General features: G+C 35.5%; 1 protein-coding gene across 2 annotated transcripts in view; it reads right to left on the bottom strand.

Annotated features, from left to right (window-relative positions):
• Positions 1 to 402: 402 nt before the first annotated feature.
• The window catches only part of Rfx7 (regulatory factor X7), a 119,549-nt gene continuing 102,812 nt past the window's right edge, over positions 403 to 17,139 (bottom strand). For both annotated transcript variants that reach the window (XM_047539708.1, XM_047539710.1), the window contains exons 6-10: positions 13,963 to 14,079; positions 12,332 to 12,416; positions 11,447 to 11,654; positions 8,235 to 8,530; positions 403 to 7,102 (exon numbers count right to left, since the gene is read on the bottom strand). In XM_047539708.1, the coding sequence (XP_047395664.1) occupies positions 3,824 to 7,102; positions 8,235 to 8,530; positions 11,447 to 11,654; positions 12,332 to 12,416; positions 13,963 to 14,079 (3,985 nt within the window). In that variant the 3' untranslated portion in view covers positions 403 to 3,823. The remainder of the gene's footprint in view (positions 7,103 to 8,234; positions 8,531 to 11,446; positions 11,655 to 12,331; positions 12,417 to 13,962; positions 14,080 to 17,139) is intronic.

Here is a 17,139-nt window from a genome sequence, read left to right as displayed (position 1 = left end):
AAATTGGTCTTCTATTATGAAAATAGGGACTGAGGCAATTTGTACTTATGATAATCAACAATACCTGATTTTTCAGCTAACAGAGAAAACACCAGTAAACTTATATACATATAAGTTTATACTTATATATACTGATACACTTATATATCTATACTTATTTATTTTTTGTGGTACTGGGGATAGAACCAGGGCCTTGTGCATGCTAGGCAAGCTCTCTACCACGGAGTTACACCTTCAATCCTAAAAGTTTTGGGGGGGTACTGGGGGCTGAACACAGGGATACTTGACTGAGCTACATCCCTAGTGCTTTTTGAAAAATTCGAGACAGGGTTTTACTAAGTTGTTTAGAGCCTCGCCAAGTTGATGAGGCTGACTTCAAACCTGCAATCCTCCTGCCACAGGGTCCTGATCCACTAGGATTACAGGCATGCGCCACCATGCTCAGCGTGTATTACAGCCTTAGATGCTGGTTGCTGCTCATTGTTTTAAGAGTGAGTAAACTCCACCCCAAGTTCTGGCTTCACTACTTTTGCAGGAGCTAAAATTTCCAGTGACATCTGCCTGCTTCTAGACCTATGGCCCAGATTCTAGTTTACAAGGTCAGTACACTTATTTTGTATTTCTGGTTCACGGAAATGCCTATATTGCATTCAAACACAGGTGGGCTTTTAATTTTTCTATACAAGGCTCCAGAAATAAACCTATCTCGGTACTCCCCAGGCTAACATTTTAAAGCAAATATAATGTGAAAGACCAAAAGAAAAAAATGGCATTTTGGACAACACAAAGCTTTATGCCACTTGCCTGGTAACAAATCCCAAACAGTAGAATGCCAATGAATGAAGTAAGATCTGTGTGTTCTTTTGGATTAATAGCAGAGAGTAGATTAGCAGCTCTGTTCTGCTCTTGCTGATTTTTATCTATTTCCCCAAATTTTATAAGATAAAAAGTCATGCAGCATTGGATCTATTTACAAAATGGCATATTGTCTATATAAAATATCTCATAAATCACCTTAAGATCCAGACAGTTTAATATAAAATGTTTTTAATTGTTTTTGAAAACATTTAAAAAACAATTTTGAGCACTTTTAATAAAAAAAGAGAACTGAAATGCTACTGCAATATTCAACTACTGTAGTTTCAGCAGGTACAACAGACAACAAAACACTGGGGAAATCTGACTTTTTTGCACTAAATGAAAACATGAAACAGGGCTTGTTTTTGTCATTTATGGTGTAGTAAAGCACATTGTAGTACAAGACTATTATTTGAACCTCAGATGCACTGCACAAAAAAAACACTTTCCTTCTTTTCAGTTCAAAAGTCAGTGCTTATTGCAATTATATGCAAAATTATTTACTTCATGAAGTCTTATCATGATAAACAGTATGCAAAATGTTTTAAACATCAAAACAATGAAAATAATCTGAGAAAAGAACATATTCAACAACTAAGCAGAATTAGTAAACATAAAAAAGTAAATAACTTGTGAATAACTATGCTCGCCTGGTTAACACTGAACCAGTTTCAATACAGCCAAGAAAAAAAAGTGGTTACAGGAATACCTAGTACTGTACAAGATAAGTCAATAACACTCATGCACATTTTGTGATCATGTATTAACATGGTGAAGCAAACTAAACTTAATTCTTCCTGCTGTAATATTCTCATGTAAGAGAATAAGAAATAGAAATATCTCATTGAGATCAATGCACATTGCTACATAAGACAATTTTATCTGTCACTTTGATGACATCTTGTCTTTTCATAATGAAACACATTTAAAAAGTTTAATCTGTGGACTGTATTGGTTGCATTTATCCTAAGAGATGTGCCTACCACAGGTTCAACAAATTTAGTGCAATATATGAACCCCAGAAAGTTTGCTGGACGAATTCAACCAAATTTAAAGAGTTTGCTGCAATACTGTACAGGGGTTAAAAATCCTCCAGTCTTTATATTTTTATCAAAAAAGATTTCCATTATTTTTATATTAGTAGGAAGCTAATAATGTAAACAAGGGATTAGAATGGCCTCAAAATCTCCTTTTCAGAATGTCTCATATAGAAAGGCTCCCATCATTAGTTAAAAGAAATCACGCAGTTTCCTTTGGGTATTGCATACTTTGGTGTGCAGTAGTGCTGTGTCTCAATGTACAGTGAAGAAATAACTAGCATCAAGAAAAAAACCTAACAGATCATTAAATCAAGATAACAGCAAACACACACAAATGCCAATAACTAGGACGTATCAATATATAAACCTCTGAGCCAACCCTAGCACCATTTATTTATCAAAATATGTTAATACCCTACCTTTCAAATTTATTGAATAAAAATCTTATTAAACCCTTCATCACATTTGTTAAATATTCATTGATTGTAGTCTTCTGATTGGTTTATGAATTAAGGTAAAGAAAAGCTTAGCTAGGTTTAAGGTAGCATAGCAGATGGTTTAATGTTAGTTTTAAAAATGTTAATTTCTTTGAAAGTGATCTTGACACTCACTTAAATGGAGCTGTCAAATGGTGAGTAGATTTGTGTCAACATGAAATTCATAAATATATTCATAAAACAAAATGGGAGCCATATAGAGAAACATTTTAAAACAAATCCTGAGTGCTTTGCTTCTTTTGCAATTGTGTTTATCACAATAAATAAATTAAGCATGTAATAAAACATTCCTCTTCTTCAAGTACTGCTATTTTCCCCTTTGTTTTATTAGAGATATAAAGATATGTGGCTTCAGACCTTAGGTGGTGAAATGTTTTTTGCTCAGGTTTTAATATCATCTCCTTCCTGCTTGTTTTTCAAAGGGACTCCATGATCAAATTGCATAATGTGCAGGAGGAGCAAAGGAGTCAGTCACTAAATTGAGGAGGAAAAAAACTGATTACTAAAGAATATCATAAGGAAAAAAACTTCAAAATAAATCTTAAATAGAATTTTAATATGTACATGCAGCCATTGTAGTGAAACTAGGAAAATACCCCTATCTCAACTGGTAAATAATAAAACATCGAAGTGTTCTAACATGTTTGTATTTACTCTATTAAACTACAATGTCTGGAGTTATTTGTTTCGTGTGTGTTAGCTCCATATTAAAATCAACATTTTAAAATCGGACTAATGCAAGGTCACAAATGTAAATGGCTACTAGTTTTTCCTCTTAAAAATTTTAATGCAGCTTTAACTTTACTTAAATTAATATTTATTTTCCATTATTTTCTCCTATTTAAGCCCTTCATTATGGGTATAAATGGTACTGAAGCCCCAGAAAGTCCTACAGAGATTTTTCATCTTACAGTAGCTCTATGCTTCAAGCCTAAATATTTATAATAACCTGAATATTATCCCTGTTTCAAGGAAGACCTTCTTGTCTACAGTTCACCTTAGCTATGATTTCATATCTAAAAGATAATGCCAACAATGAAATAGCCTATACTTAAATGATGGTTTCTTCTAAATTTTGTGCAGATCAACTAATGAATTAAAATGAACTTATACAAAATAAAGATCTAGACTTCTCTTGTAAAAGCTGAAGAGTTGATTCTTCACTAGCAAACAATGTGATTAAATGGGGAACATTATAAAATTTAAAACCTAATACTTGTTCTTCTACAGCCTACTGTCTTCAGAAACTTGTTAAGAACCGAGGCAAGTCTAACCATTTCCTACTGAAGAAGAAACCACTTCTGCAGCAAACGCTTTTAAAATGTCACAATTGATAGTAAGTGTTTCTGCTGCGGGAGGCACTTCCATTAAGACAAATACAATACATATGTCTTTAGATACAGTGTGCTACATATTATAAAACACAATTTAACCCAACATTTCAACAGTAGGATGGTCCTTGCTTTCTATCCATTCAAAACCTGATGAAGTCATAGAGTTCATGGATTCACTGCAAATTTGTTGAAACAACGGGTCATTCTTTAATTCTTCCAGTGTAGCTTCATCATCTTGTCCCTGCTGACGACCTGGATCAAACAGCAGATTTGGGTCTAAAGTGTTCAAATCATTGATGCTGCCTGAGAGGTCAGAAGACAACCTGATATCACTAGAGAAATCAGATGCAGTGTTGGTGAGATCAGATGCTACCTGACCTACCAGCTGCTGGTTGGTTTGCAAGCTGTCTCCACTCAACAGGTCTTTAACAGTGCTACTGAAATCTAATTGTTGCTCTCCAATTTCAGATTGTGCTTGATTATCTCCAGGAGAAAAACTGATCTGATCGGTGCTATTACTTTTGGTGAGGTAAGATGGTGTTTGGAATTCATACACAGAAGTGCTGGAATCAATCATATTCTGAGAGTTGGCACTAGGAAAAACAGTGGAAGTTTCCAAAATCTGAGTGAGATTCATTCGGGCTGTGTAATTTGAGGGCAGGTTGTTCATTCCCAAACCTCTCACTGCATCATCATTGTCAGAATCAAGTTTACTCAACAAAACATTAGTTATTTTCTTACTGTTAGTTTGCTTCTGAAGAGCATTTGGGAAGGCTGTCTGCATCATGACTGTCAATGGGACTGATTGACTTCTTTGAGCTATGGTGTTGGCACATGCATCTGTGTGAACATTTGTGAAAACATGAACTTCTGGGGCTACTGGGCTTCCAAAGGGGGTCACATTAGATCGTGGGATATTAGACACTGGGTAGAGGGTGCTTCCACTGAGATTACGTTGGCGATGGACGGCAGGGCTCACACTCCGGCATCTGAAGTTGTTGCTGGCAGATGAATTAGTTGTTTTATTATCAAGAGGGGCAGGGACGGCAAACCCTTCCTGTTTGTTGGTGTTATTTACAGTGGCACCTTGATGCTGCACAGGAGAGACAGGAGTCAAACGACCAAAATGAGTGTCATGATGTCTGGATTGAGACTGATAAGACTGTCCAGGCACAGCAAAAGCATGAGGTTTCCTGAAACGATCTTCCACTAGTTCCTGATAACTTGGGAGAATGCCATGGCCAGAAACTGATGAGTTACCAACCCCACTATACCCATTATTCATCCATTCAAGCTTGGTTTTATCAGGGTGGGTGGCCATGGGTCTTTGCATCGGTTTCACAGGACTGCTTGAGACAATGCTGGCATCATGATATGCCATACTAGAGCTTATTGGGGTGAATGCAAATGGATTCCTGCATTCAACAGGGCTGGGAGGGACACTACTGCTGCAGTTAGAATGTGGAGTACCAATGGGTGTATGACGGCTACTTCCTAAAGCACTATCCACAGGTGTAGTCTGGGCTAGCCTGGAGCAAGGGCTCTCCCGTGACAGACTCTGAGACCCAGCAATCATTTCAGATGTAGGGGTTGGAGTTGGTGTTGGGGTTGGTGTAGGAGTGGGTGTGGGTGTGGGTGTGTGGATTGGAGTGCCATTGCTATGGATTGGATGATAGAAGTGGGTGCTAGAGGCATGAGATGACATTGGAGCTCCCGGAGTTACTGACTGACTCTGAAGAGTCATTCCCAAACAGTTACCATACGAATGTGAATTGTTCATTGACATCTGCTGCTCCATAAGCACCAGCTCTTCCACAATACTATCTTGAGTAAGTTCATCATCAAAAGGAAAGTAGCTTTCATTTGCTTGGGAAACAGAAGGTTCAAACTCCTTCAGTTCGGATTGCAGAGGTAACTGATCTGAAGACTGTGCTTGTATTTGATTCAAAGGAGATTCTTGTATCTGGCTATGTAGCTGCTGGCTATATGCGTCCTGTGGCATTCCTTCTAATTCCCAAACAGATTTCTCTAAATCATTGATATCAGAGTGTTCAGGAATTGTCATGACACCGATATCTTGCTGTTGTTCACAGGTGGCAGATATAAATTCAGAATCCTTAGTGACATGTTGCCATTCATTTGTATTAAAGCTGCCATCTGATTTTGAATCATTGTCCAAGAGAAAGACATTCCCTTCAAGTTTTACTTTTATATCTGGAGACGATGACGGTGTTGTTTGTTGTTGTTCCAAAACTGAATCACTGGTAATAAGAGCAGAACCCAAGGGTTGATTTTCCACCAGGTGTGAATTGACACTGATTGATACCTTGTTAGGAGTCTGAGCACCTGCTGTTGAACTTTCTAATTTCCCTGAATGTGGAACCTTTTGGTCCTTCTTAACACTGCCGGGTTTCTGACCTTCTATGCTAACTCCAGGAGGCTGTTCCACAATTGGTTTCTTTACAGGAGGCACCTGGGTCTCTTGCAATGTAGAAGACAGTCGTTTTCTTGGGCTTCTAGTGCATAATTTTGGGTCTGTCTTTATTGAGTCACCATTAGATGGTGAGCTAGTGCTGGTGAAAGTTAGGTTCTGAGTAGCAACTGAGAGAGTGATAGTGCTTTGATTATTGCCTGTTGAAGTGCCTGGCAGAACTTCATTACAGCGACTTTTACATTTGGTCCTCTGGTCACAGACCTTAGTTGTTTTTAATTCAATGACACCTTCATTTGAAGGTTTTTGCACTGCTCCATCTGTATTACTTTTCTGCCCCAAAAGAGCACTAGGTGTTGTTTGGGGAATTTTAGCCCCATCAGAGTTTTCTTGGCACTGTACAGGATGCTCATCTGATGTTGTTTCAGGTTCCATTTTGACTTCCACAGCAGATGTTCCCCCAGTGCCACTGGTCCTGGATCCAGGAGACTGAAGAGAAACAACAGAACCATTCTTAATCTGTGGAATGCTCCTCGATTCTTCTGTTGTTCCAGTAGCACTACTGACTGAGGCAGAATGTTTAAGAGGGGCATTACTGTTGCTGGGTGTGAGGGATATAGTTGTCATTTTCACCACATTTAGAGAACTCATGTGTGAAGCGGGTACAACAGCTGTTTTGATGGGACTGCTAGTAAAGAGGACAGTAGTTGGAGAGCGAATGGTGAGTGCACTGCTGTTGGCTGGTTTGGGTAAGATCTGAGGGTAACGGTGTCGGGCAGAACGATCCCCACCAGGACTGGCTGGGACGTTCTGAGGAGTCTTTGGTGCCTGTTTAACAGACTGCATGTGCTGAGTGACCACCTGTACGTTGAGGGGAAGAACTTTGCCGTCAGAAGAGCTCATAGGACTTGGTGAAGTTACCAATTGCCTGGTCCGCTGGACCTGTGAAAAGGTGGGGAAAAAAATGAAACAAAATCAGATTTAACAAGTCCAGGATATAAAGAGTAATTCGTATGCCTGTACAATATTGAAGCATTTATTAAGTGGTTATGTTAAAAAGAATAATAGGTTATGCCTATTAGTAGGGAGTCCTTTTAGATCAGGTTCTAGACAGACACAAGTATTTTAAAAGATATAAACATAATGCAATAGTTATTAAATGATAATACATAAGAACATTAAGATACTGCTCAGTAAACAAGGCTAAAAAGTTCATACCTGTTATGAATACTTGCTGAAATAATGGTTTTAGAAGGTTATAAGAAAAGGAGATAAAATTTTGAAAATAGAAACAACTATCTAGTGGAATTTATACTAAGAAGATGGCTCATTTTCAGGGAGACTGTCTATTATAAATGGGTCTACCTTGGACATTAGTAACTAAATCACTGTGGATAAGATTTCAGACAAAAATCACTGGCTACTATAGTCTGCTCTGTAGTAAATAGTACAGTTACCAGGTATTTCATATTTTAATGACAATGATATAACAAGAACAACAAAAATAAGAGAAAATATCCCCCTAATAATACTATCGATAATAACAAAGTATCACCTAACTTTAGTAGGATGCACTCTTATTTTAAAAGTCCCTTCACCACAACCTCACTTGTGTGAGATAGGAAAGGACATTATTAAATTATATTTATAGATAAGGAAACAACTCAGAATAGTTAAGGGACTTGCCCAACATCCTACTTCTATATCCAGCAAGCCACAGAGATGGGCCTATATTAGATTATAATCAATACACACTACAATTTTGTTCCATCTTAATGTTAATAAAAAATCTTGAGCCAAAATGCTTACAAGTTTTTTTTGGCTTAGGGATGAAATAACTGAAAACAACTCACTTTTACATAAAGCTCTGAGTAGTTATATAGTTATATGCATACTTTATGTGTCTTGGATATTCACATCCTAGTTTTATAGCTCACTTTGTAATCAATTCTGAATGAAAGACAACTGTGGGAATCTGTGGTCATAAAACTTGTTTCCTTCTCATCTGCCACTTTTAATTAAATGATTGATTTCCCACCATCCTAAGTTAAGGCTAAATACCATATAATATTACCGGAATGGGACTAGGGACAGCTGCCACAACGATACCAATGGGCTGAGGAGAAAGGATTGCAGAATTTCCATTAGGAAGATTAGTCACTCCATTGGCTGTTGAGCCTTCTGATTTTTTTGCTGATGATTCTCCTGGCAAAGGGGATTGTAGTTTCTGTTCTTGCTGCTTTTTCTGGATTTTCCGTTGTAACTGCTGTTTAGCATCAATAGGAGATGGCAAAGTCTTTACTTGTGGCTGAAAGGAATTACTTTCAGCTGTAGGTATAAAAGCAGAAGGCTGGGTAATTCCTTTAATTCCTGAAAATAAACAGAAAGAAAAACTAAATAAATACTCTCCTTTATAAAAGGAAGCAAAGACTTTATTTCTTTGATTATGTAGCCATCTACTGGACAATTCAACCATAAGAGCAAGTTTTAACTCAATTTCTTTATACAGCATTAAGTATTAAACTCCCAAATTTATAAATATTCATCAATGTGGTTTTGAAATCTTAATAATATGGTTCAACCCAGGTGACAGTTTTAGATAAATCAACAATAACAGATGATTTTTAAAAGTGTAGCCATATCATAAATGTGCAAAAATTAAAATAAATGCCAAAATAGCATTCTTACATTTTATCAGATGTCAGTAAATTCTTCTTTATTAGAATGAAATTCATTCATTTTCATGATTTTAACATTCAGCTCACAAGAGGCACCCAAGAAATGTTTGCTGAAACCATCCCATATCTTAGAAAAATTTGTGTGGGGAAAACAGGCTTAAGCCTAAAGAAATTCAGAAAAATAGGTACCACTATTTTAATTGCTACTACATGATTATTCCAGTATGTCCTAGAGAAATTAAGAAGCAGAATTTTCAGTAAGCTAAGGTTAAGATATTCTGAAAAATGTCAATGAGAAAACTTTTTTTTTTTTTTTTTTTTTTTGTGGTACTGGGGATCGAACTCAGGGCCTTGTGCTTGCGAGGCAAGCACTCTACCAGCTGAGCTATCTCCCCAGCCTGAAAACTTTTTAAAAGAGTAGTAAGACAAAGAGTAAAAAAAGAGATGATGTAAAAGAAATTATGTAACAAAATTAATGTTCAAAAAAGCTAATTTTGTGTTAAGATAATTAGAAAGTAAATTGTGATTGTAAAAATAATGGGGAGAAGAAAGGGTAGGGTAGGAAAACACTATCCTTCTGATATGCCTTGTTCTCCCTCTCCCCAACTCAATTTCTGCTTTTCCTTATTCTAGAAAACAGCAACAACTACAGGGTGGGGGGGGAGGGGTTGGGGGACCAAGAAAAAAAGAAGAGACTGTAACTTTCCCACATACTCACTGGTCAGTATTCCCTCATCTTTTGACCTCTTTTTATCACATAGTATTGTTTTACTCTTCAAATCCAGCTGCATTGTTTCCTCCTGGCCCCTGAGCTCAGTTGGACTTCTCAGCACATACACCCTGGAGAGCCTCTGCCAATGGCTCACAGTTGGGTTGTCTTGATTCTCCTGCCAGGGTTTCTGGACAGGAATGAGTTCCAAGCAGCTGACTTACGAAAGGACATTTGTAACACAACCTGTTCTTAATATGGAGACTATATTTATAAAAAACCAAATTCACTGTCAAAGGACAAGAATTAATTTACCATCAAGAATATTTCAAAAAAATTTAGTAAGGTCTGAGAACAAAATTTCAAAGAGATTTTAAAAATGTTTGAGTAATGATAAATTGGCAAAGTGTATAGTCTTCCAAGTTAACTGCTTTCAAAAGGGAAAACACCTGTTTATAAGTGTAATTTGTAGTACTTTTATTTAAAGAAAAACCTTTATTTACACTTACAAACCTTAAAAATTCACTCATTCTACTTATTTAACATTTCTTTCAGTCAGATTTGTGAATAAAGTGGGAAATAAGAGAGAGGCTGATGCTTCTTTCCCCCATGATGCCTCCCAAGTCTTCACTCTTGTGAACCCTTCTTGGTGTTAGTAGGGTAGGAAAAAGAAAACAGAGAAAGTTGCCAGAAGAAGGCAATATGATATAACAGAATTAGCCTGGGCTTTGGAGATAGATAAATCAGGATTCATATCTTGACCCCACCACTTATCTGCCCATGGATAAGCTACTAACCTCCCGAAGTCTGCTTCCTGATTCAAAAATTGTGAATAAAAATCACCTGTCCCACATGACTGCTGGGGGGAATTAAATGAGGTAACACAGGTGAGCTATTGAGTTATAGTGGGCTGTTCAAGCACTCGCTTGCTTGTGTGTATGAGTGAACAAACTTAAGTAGTACACAGTTTACATGCAGATAGGAAACATTATGACTAGCTCTTATAAGAGACTATATGGCTGAACTTAGTCCTGAACTATAAAATGAGAGGACGGATTACACGCACAAACACCCGACAAATACTATAATTCTGGTCAGGATAAATCTGTAGATTTAATACTTATAAGAATCATCTTGAAAAACAAATTTCATATTAATATACTTTTCATAGAAATAATTTTTGAGAGTAAAGGGATTTATTCATTCTTCTTTAGGTTTGTAAAGTATGAGCAAATAAGACATTTTAAAAGTTTCATCAGAACTGATACTTTAGATAGCTATTAATTTAGAAGGGAGTCATTTATTCCAACACTACTGTTTATTCCTGAAATTCCTAAAACTGTCAATTCAAAAAATTACTCTTTGAATTCAAATTCTCATTTGAATGGGTATTTAAAAAAATCACTCTTGTTACTTTATAGTAATGCTTCAAACATTTTATTTCTTGTGAAACAAAGTTACCTGTCACAGTGTCCAAAGACCATTTATTTATAAGCTTTGTTTCTGGGATAGGAGTCTAACATGTAATTTAAAAATTAAATCTTATTTAACTTCTAATATTTAATTCACTAGTTTAGGTACATGTATACTTAAAAGTATATGTACACATATTCTTTAAATTTAAAAACAGCAATGAAAAAGTTAATAAAATATCTTCAGGGCAATTCAAGTAATTTTATATTTCAGCAGAGTGTTATACAAAAATAGAACAGCAAGTTCTATAATGAAAGAATTTTTATTTTATTGACTTAATAAATCCCTCTAAATTTAGTGTAAAGTGGAGTAAGAATGAACTTATACAAATACTAAAAAGATGAAGTTTTCTGGTTAAACTCTTCTTTTGCTACCAACTCTAAATACAGTAACACTGCCAGTTTTAGCTTAATAATAATTTCATACCTGCTGGTGCTGCTGCCATTACAGTTAAAGCTGCCATTGACTTGGTGCCTATATAGTGACTTTTTACGAGGAAGCGGGCTAATTCCAAGACTGTGTCAAATGGCTGGCTTAACACTTTCTGGGCCCACTCACAAACAAGACGGCAAGCAGAAGATATAACTTCCTCATCAATATTCTGAAGCTGCCCAGAAGGTTCAGCTCCTTCCAACTAAACAAAGGTAAAAAGAACAAATTAACTTTTAAATAAAGTTTAGAGAAATTACATTGAAGCACATTCAAGACATGTATTCTTATTAGGAGATATAATCTAAATCTGTTGGGCCAAAGTAACATGAAATAGACTATTGGCATATATGAGACACATGCACCAGTGCACAGCAGTCAGCAGTATCTGTATATATTTCAAATAGTTGTTAAACATATACAGAGACTAAGATGTTTTAAATCTTTCAAAATGCTAAAACAGCTGCCAGTACAACTATGCTATATTTTCTCTTATTTTACAACTTTTTCTCCTGACTGTACAAACATGCACACATAGTCAAATATATATCATGGACAAATCTACAAATCATTGAACTTTGGGTCTTTGTTGTCCCAAATTTCAAGTTGATATAGGTCATATACATTAATATCTTTCAACCACAGTGGGATATTTTTGCTTATTTACTTTGTAAAGGGCACAGTTTCTGGTTCTTGGTTTCATTCAAATGAGGTTTTTGCAGGATGTATTTCAATTTTGATATGAAGGTATACAATTTTTTTTTTTTTTGTGGTACTGGGAATTGATCCTAGGACCTTGTACATGCTAGGTACACTCTACCATTAAGCTACATCCTAGCCCCCACAATTCTACTTATTAAAAAGACTTGGTAGAATTCTTACCCCATCTCCAGTTTTGTGAAAGTCAAGGTTGGGCAGTGTTGGCATATGAACAAAAGCTTTTTTCCTTAGTCCACTGTAACAATATGTAATAAATGGTTAAGGTTCAAAGTACTCCAAATTAAATGGACTGCCTACATTGACAATACTTGAAAAGTAACATACGAAATGAGAATAAGATTAGCATAAGATAACATGTACTTTCTAAATTCTTCAGTAAGAAAAACCTTAATATTAGAAACAAAGAATACTTTTATATTCTTTTGAAACTGGAATAATTCTTGTAGAATGTTAAATACTCTAAATGCAATGACTCTCATCTGTTACAAATTTTATGAATAAATGTTCCTAATATGCTGTGCCAGCCACCAGTAACAAACAGGTCAGAAGGAAAGGAATAGCCAGATGGAAACCTGGCACAGGGAAGGGAAACTTTAGCCCAGGGCACTGGGTCAAAAACAACACTCAAGAGTGTCACAAGGGCTTTAACCTTTTCATTTCTTTTTCCACTGAAACATACAGGATTATCATCTGTAACACGCCAAAGACACATCAAGGCACTTTTGTTTATAATCAGGAAACAAGGATAGGTCATGCACTAAGTGGTTAAAGAACACCTGGAACTCTTTTAGAAGAGCAGCCTTCCTCCCTTCCCCTTTCTCTCATCTCTTCCTTAGTAACAATTTGTTTTGAAAAAGGCCAAGAGCTAAGCAGGGAGAAAATGAATGTACTTCTAATAACAGAGACCACTATTTTACCATCTTCTTGCAAAAGGAGAAAAAATTTTAATAAATATTTAATTTTCATTTCCTTACTTCCGTTTGCTCCTAAGTATTTCTTCCATGACAAGAACCTTTCCTGTGTCCTCACTTCAATTTTTTTTTTTTTTTTTTTTTTGCAGTACTGGGGATCGAACCTTGGGCTCTGTGCTTGCAAGGCGAGCACTTTAGCGACTGAGCTATCTCCCCAGCCCTCACTTCAATTTTAATACAGGCTTTCCACAAGAAATTTTTTTGAATGTTGACCATTACTACTGCTGCTACTACTACTACTACTTCTACTACTACTAATATTACTACTAAGGAGATCCCTGTGTTTCTAAATTAGACTCAAGAGAGAACATAAGCTAACATCTTTCTCTACTTTTAGTGATATAATTTCTGAATATATGGCATATTTGATTAATTCTTTATTATTTTTAGTACCCAGGAATGAGCCCTGGGTCGCTTAACCACGGAGCCACATCCCTAAACCCTGTTACATTTTATTTAGAGACAGGTTCTTGCTAAGTGTCTTAGGGTCTTGATAAGTTGCTGAGGCTGGCTTTGAACTTGTGATCCTCCTGCCTCAGCCTCCCGATTGCCGGAATTATAAACTCTTACTGTTAAAGCAAAGGAGTGATATAGTGATAGAGAAAGATAAAATCTATAACGATCCTAATAACCATTATTTATTTATTTATTTTTTGCAGTTTGACAAAAGCTAGGAAAATTATTCTACTAAGTACTTTTGAACTGTTTCTATTTGTTGACTTAAATTTATTTCTAAATATAGTCACTAGCTGAACTACAATAGCAGATTTTCTATTAGTGTGAACCTAAAGAGATTAGTAGTAACCTTCTGGTAAAGGATATTTAGATTTGCCTCTAGTGCCCAAACGACGTGCCTTCATGTTTGGAAAGACATTTTTCATTATCTTTCCGAAGTCAGCAGCACTCAATGGATGGTAACCAAGATTGTCACAGTAGCTCCTGCAAAAGAAGGAGGAACCAATTTAGTGAGTGACAGAATTTAGCATTACAGAGTAAGATGCTATTTCAATACAATTTGATCCCTCTGACAAAGCAACAGATCTTCAAGTGATGCGCCAAGATTTATAGAATCACTGCTCTTTGGAGACACTATTAACTCAGGTTTAGGTAGCTGCCTTCACCCTCAGGATATATAGTATTGCTTTCAAGAGCACTCAGGAAATTTGGAGTAAGATATAATATTGAGACGAAGTTTTTTCAAATACATTTCAACCCACACTCTAAAATGAGTACATCCAGCTCATCCAGCAGTGTTTTAAGTTTCCACACATGTATCAGGCTCACAAACTGGGATAATTTCCAATAGAAACATCATGCAAGTTAGACATTAGAGATTACTACTAGATGGTTTAAAATTTAGAAACATGATATGGTAGAACTAAAGGAAACCTTAGAGATCATCTATACCAACATCTCCTTTTACTGATGATGTTAAAAATGAGAGCATAGAGGTTCTTGTCTAATGTTCTCCCCCTGTTCCCTTAGCATCCCCTTTTTGTGAAAGCTTACAATTGGAAATGAATTCAGAAGTTCAACTTCCTAACAGCTGTAGAAATGGTCATACTCTTAAATAATGGACTAACTCAATGTGAACAGTTCCCCTAGAAGGAATAGCTTGATGTTGTGAGGTGGCCTATCCAAATTTCAGTTGTTCCAATTTTTAAAGAATATAAATTCTATTAATTCTTTTACCCACTGGAAAGACCTAGATATTCAATGATTCTGTTTTAAATCTAATAGAGTATCTGCAGCATCTGTATTCATAATTTTGAAACCAGTGCTACATTAACCATAGGTCATTCCAGGCTATGTAGAGATCTTGGTTAGCTTACATCTTGTTTTCCTGCTTTATAACTTTAACTGAAAGTTGATAAAGTAAGATATGTTGTCAATTAACACCTAGTGTCAGATTGTATTTATGCAAGACTCAAAAAAGAGTTGACAGGGTTGGGGTTGTAGCTTAATAGTAAGTGCTTGCCTAGCACAGATGAGTCACTGGATTTGATCCCCAGCACCTCATGAAAATAAATAAAATAAAGGTACTGTGTTCATCTACAACTAAAAATAATTTTAAAAAAAGGCAAGAAACAAAAAATGTTCTGTTCACAGGCTCACAAACACTCTCAGCATTCTTAAAATGAAATTGTTTGATATAATTTTTTACTCTTGATCTTTATTTGTGTGTGTATATATGTGTGTGTGTGTGTGTGTGTGTACATATATATATATATATATATTAGTTATAGGTGGACATAATACCTTTATTTTTATGTGGTGCTGAGGATTGAACCCAGGTCCTCATGCATGCTAGGTGAGCACACTACCACTGAACCACAACCCCAGCCCTTAAATTGTTTTTAAGAACAAAAATAAGCCTAATATTCAACATGACCATGAATAAGCAATTCACAATCTATGTAGTGATTCACTCTTTAGTGCTTATTTATGCCACTTACAAATTGTTACCTGACATTTTTTGAGTGCTGTTATCTCATTTAATCCTCCCAACAAGCCTGAGGCAGTTAATTTTAATAATCAGATTTTATAGAAAAGGAACTTGCAAAAGAGAGGTATATCTGGGGATGATTTGGTTAATTTAATTTGCTTATCTCACATATGAGATACTTTCATCATTTTTCCTAATATTTAAAGAGAATTTATTAAGAATTACCATTTTTCTATCCAGAGTCACCTTTTTTAAAACTTAAATTCACACTGTTATAGTTCGGTAAGTCTTAGTATTCATGTGTTACAGATAACAATAAAGAATACAGAAATTTAGGGAAGTTACAAAGACATGGTAAAATTATTCTCTTTAAAGTACTCATCAAATAATGTATCTGCTAGGCAATCTGGAAGGCAAATCGAGTAAAAGTAGCATGGCCAAATACGTAATTAGTTCGAGCCTCTGAAAGTGGAACAGTTGTTGAAGGAATAATTAGATTTTAAAGGAGTAATTAGATTTTGAGACTAGAGAGAAAACTCTTTGAAAGTCCTGATCTTGGCTGTAAAAATTTGCCTTTTTCATATTGTTCCCAGTTCAGGGCAGAACAATAATACACAGTTGAAGAATGGCTAAAATTCACTGGGCTTTAGCATTTGGCATGTACATTCAAGAACAGCACAGGAGTACACAGTGTAATGCATGTGAAGGTTTGGTGTCCCAGTGGGTAGCATGGTTGGAAAAGCCTGCTTAAGTCTGTTGGCTAATTATAGTGTCTTCCAGTTTAAGTTCTGATGAGAAATTCTGAGTTGTTAGTAGTCAAACCAAACTTAAACTAAGATCAAATATTAATTCTGAAATTCACATGGTGATATTTATTTTTGTGGTAGCAACACAATGAATATATATTATCTGAAAGATTGCTTTGTTTGATACAAAATTAGTTTAAAGCAGAGTTAAATTGTCATGAATATTTTAAAAAATTATCATGTTTGACTTAAATTTTGTTTGGGGTGTTAGGGACAGAACCCAGGGCCTCATGCATGGTCAAGTAGGTGCTTCTCTGAGCTATGCTCACAGCTCCAATGTATGACATTTTATCCTATAAAAAAGATTCATTCCTAGTCAAGGAACTTATGCTGAAGGATAAAGGTCTTATCCTAGAATTTATAAATTAATGAAACCCAGTAAGTTTTAGGACAGTCTTCTAAAAAGTTCTCAATATTTTAAAAAGAAACTTGTGTCCTTTATTATTGAACCATATTAAATAGTAAATTCTACAGAAAAACATCATTATTGCCTATGAAATAGCTATTTAATATAACTATTACTTGGCAATTTTGGATTGTAATATTTTTAAGCAGATGTACATATACACATACATATGTATAAATATGATAAATGTATTAATTGCATGCATGTAGTATAAGCTTTATATGCTTATTTTTATTTTTGGATTATCTCAGTTCTCCTTTGTTTTAATTAATTATATATACAATTTGAACATAAACATGAGCCACCTATAGATTACGAATTAACTAAACACTTAAAAAGGA

This window comes from Sciurus carolinensis, chromosome 2, assembly GCF_902686445.1.
Source record: "Sciurus carolinensis chromosome 2, mSciCar1.2, whole genome shotgun sequence".
In the NCBI taxonomy this organism is placed as follows: domain Eukaryota; kingdom Metazoa; phylum Chordata; class Mammalia; order Rodentia; family Sciuridae; genus Sciurus; species Sciurus carolinensis.
Note: the sequence above shows the minus strand (reverse complement) of the source record. Positions and strands in the feature narration are given on the sequence as shown.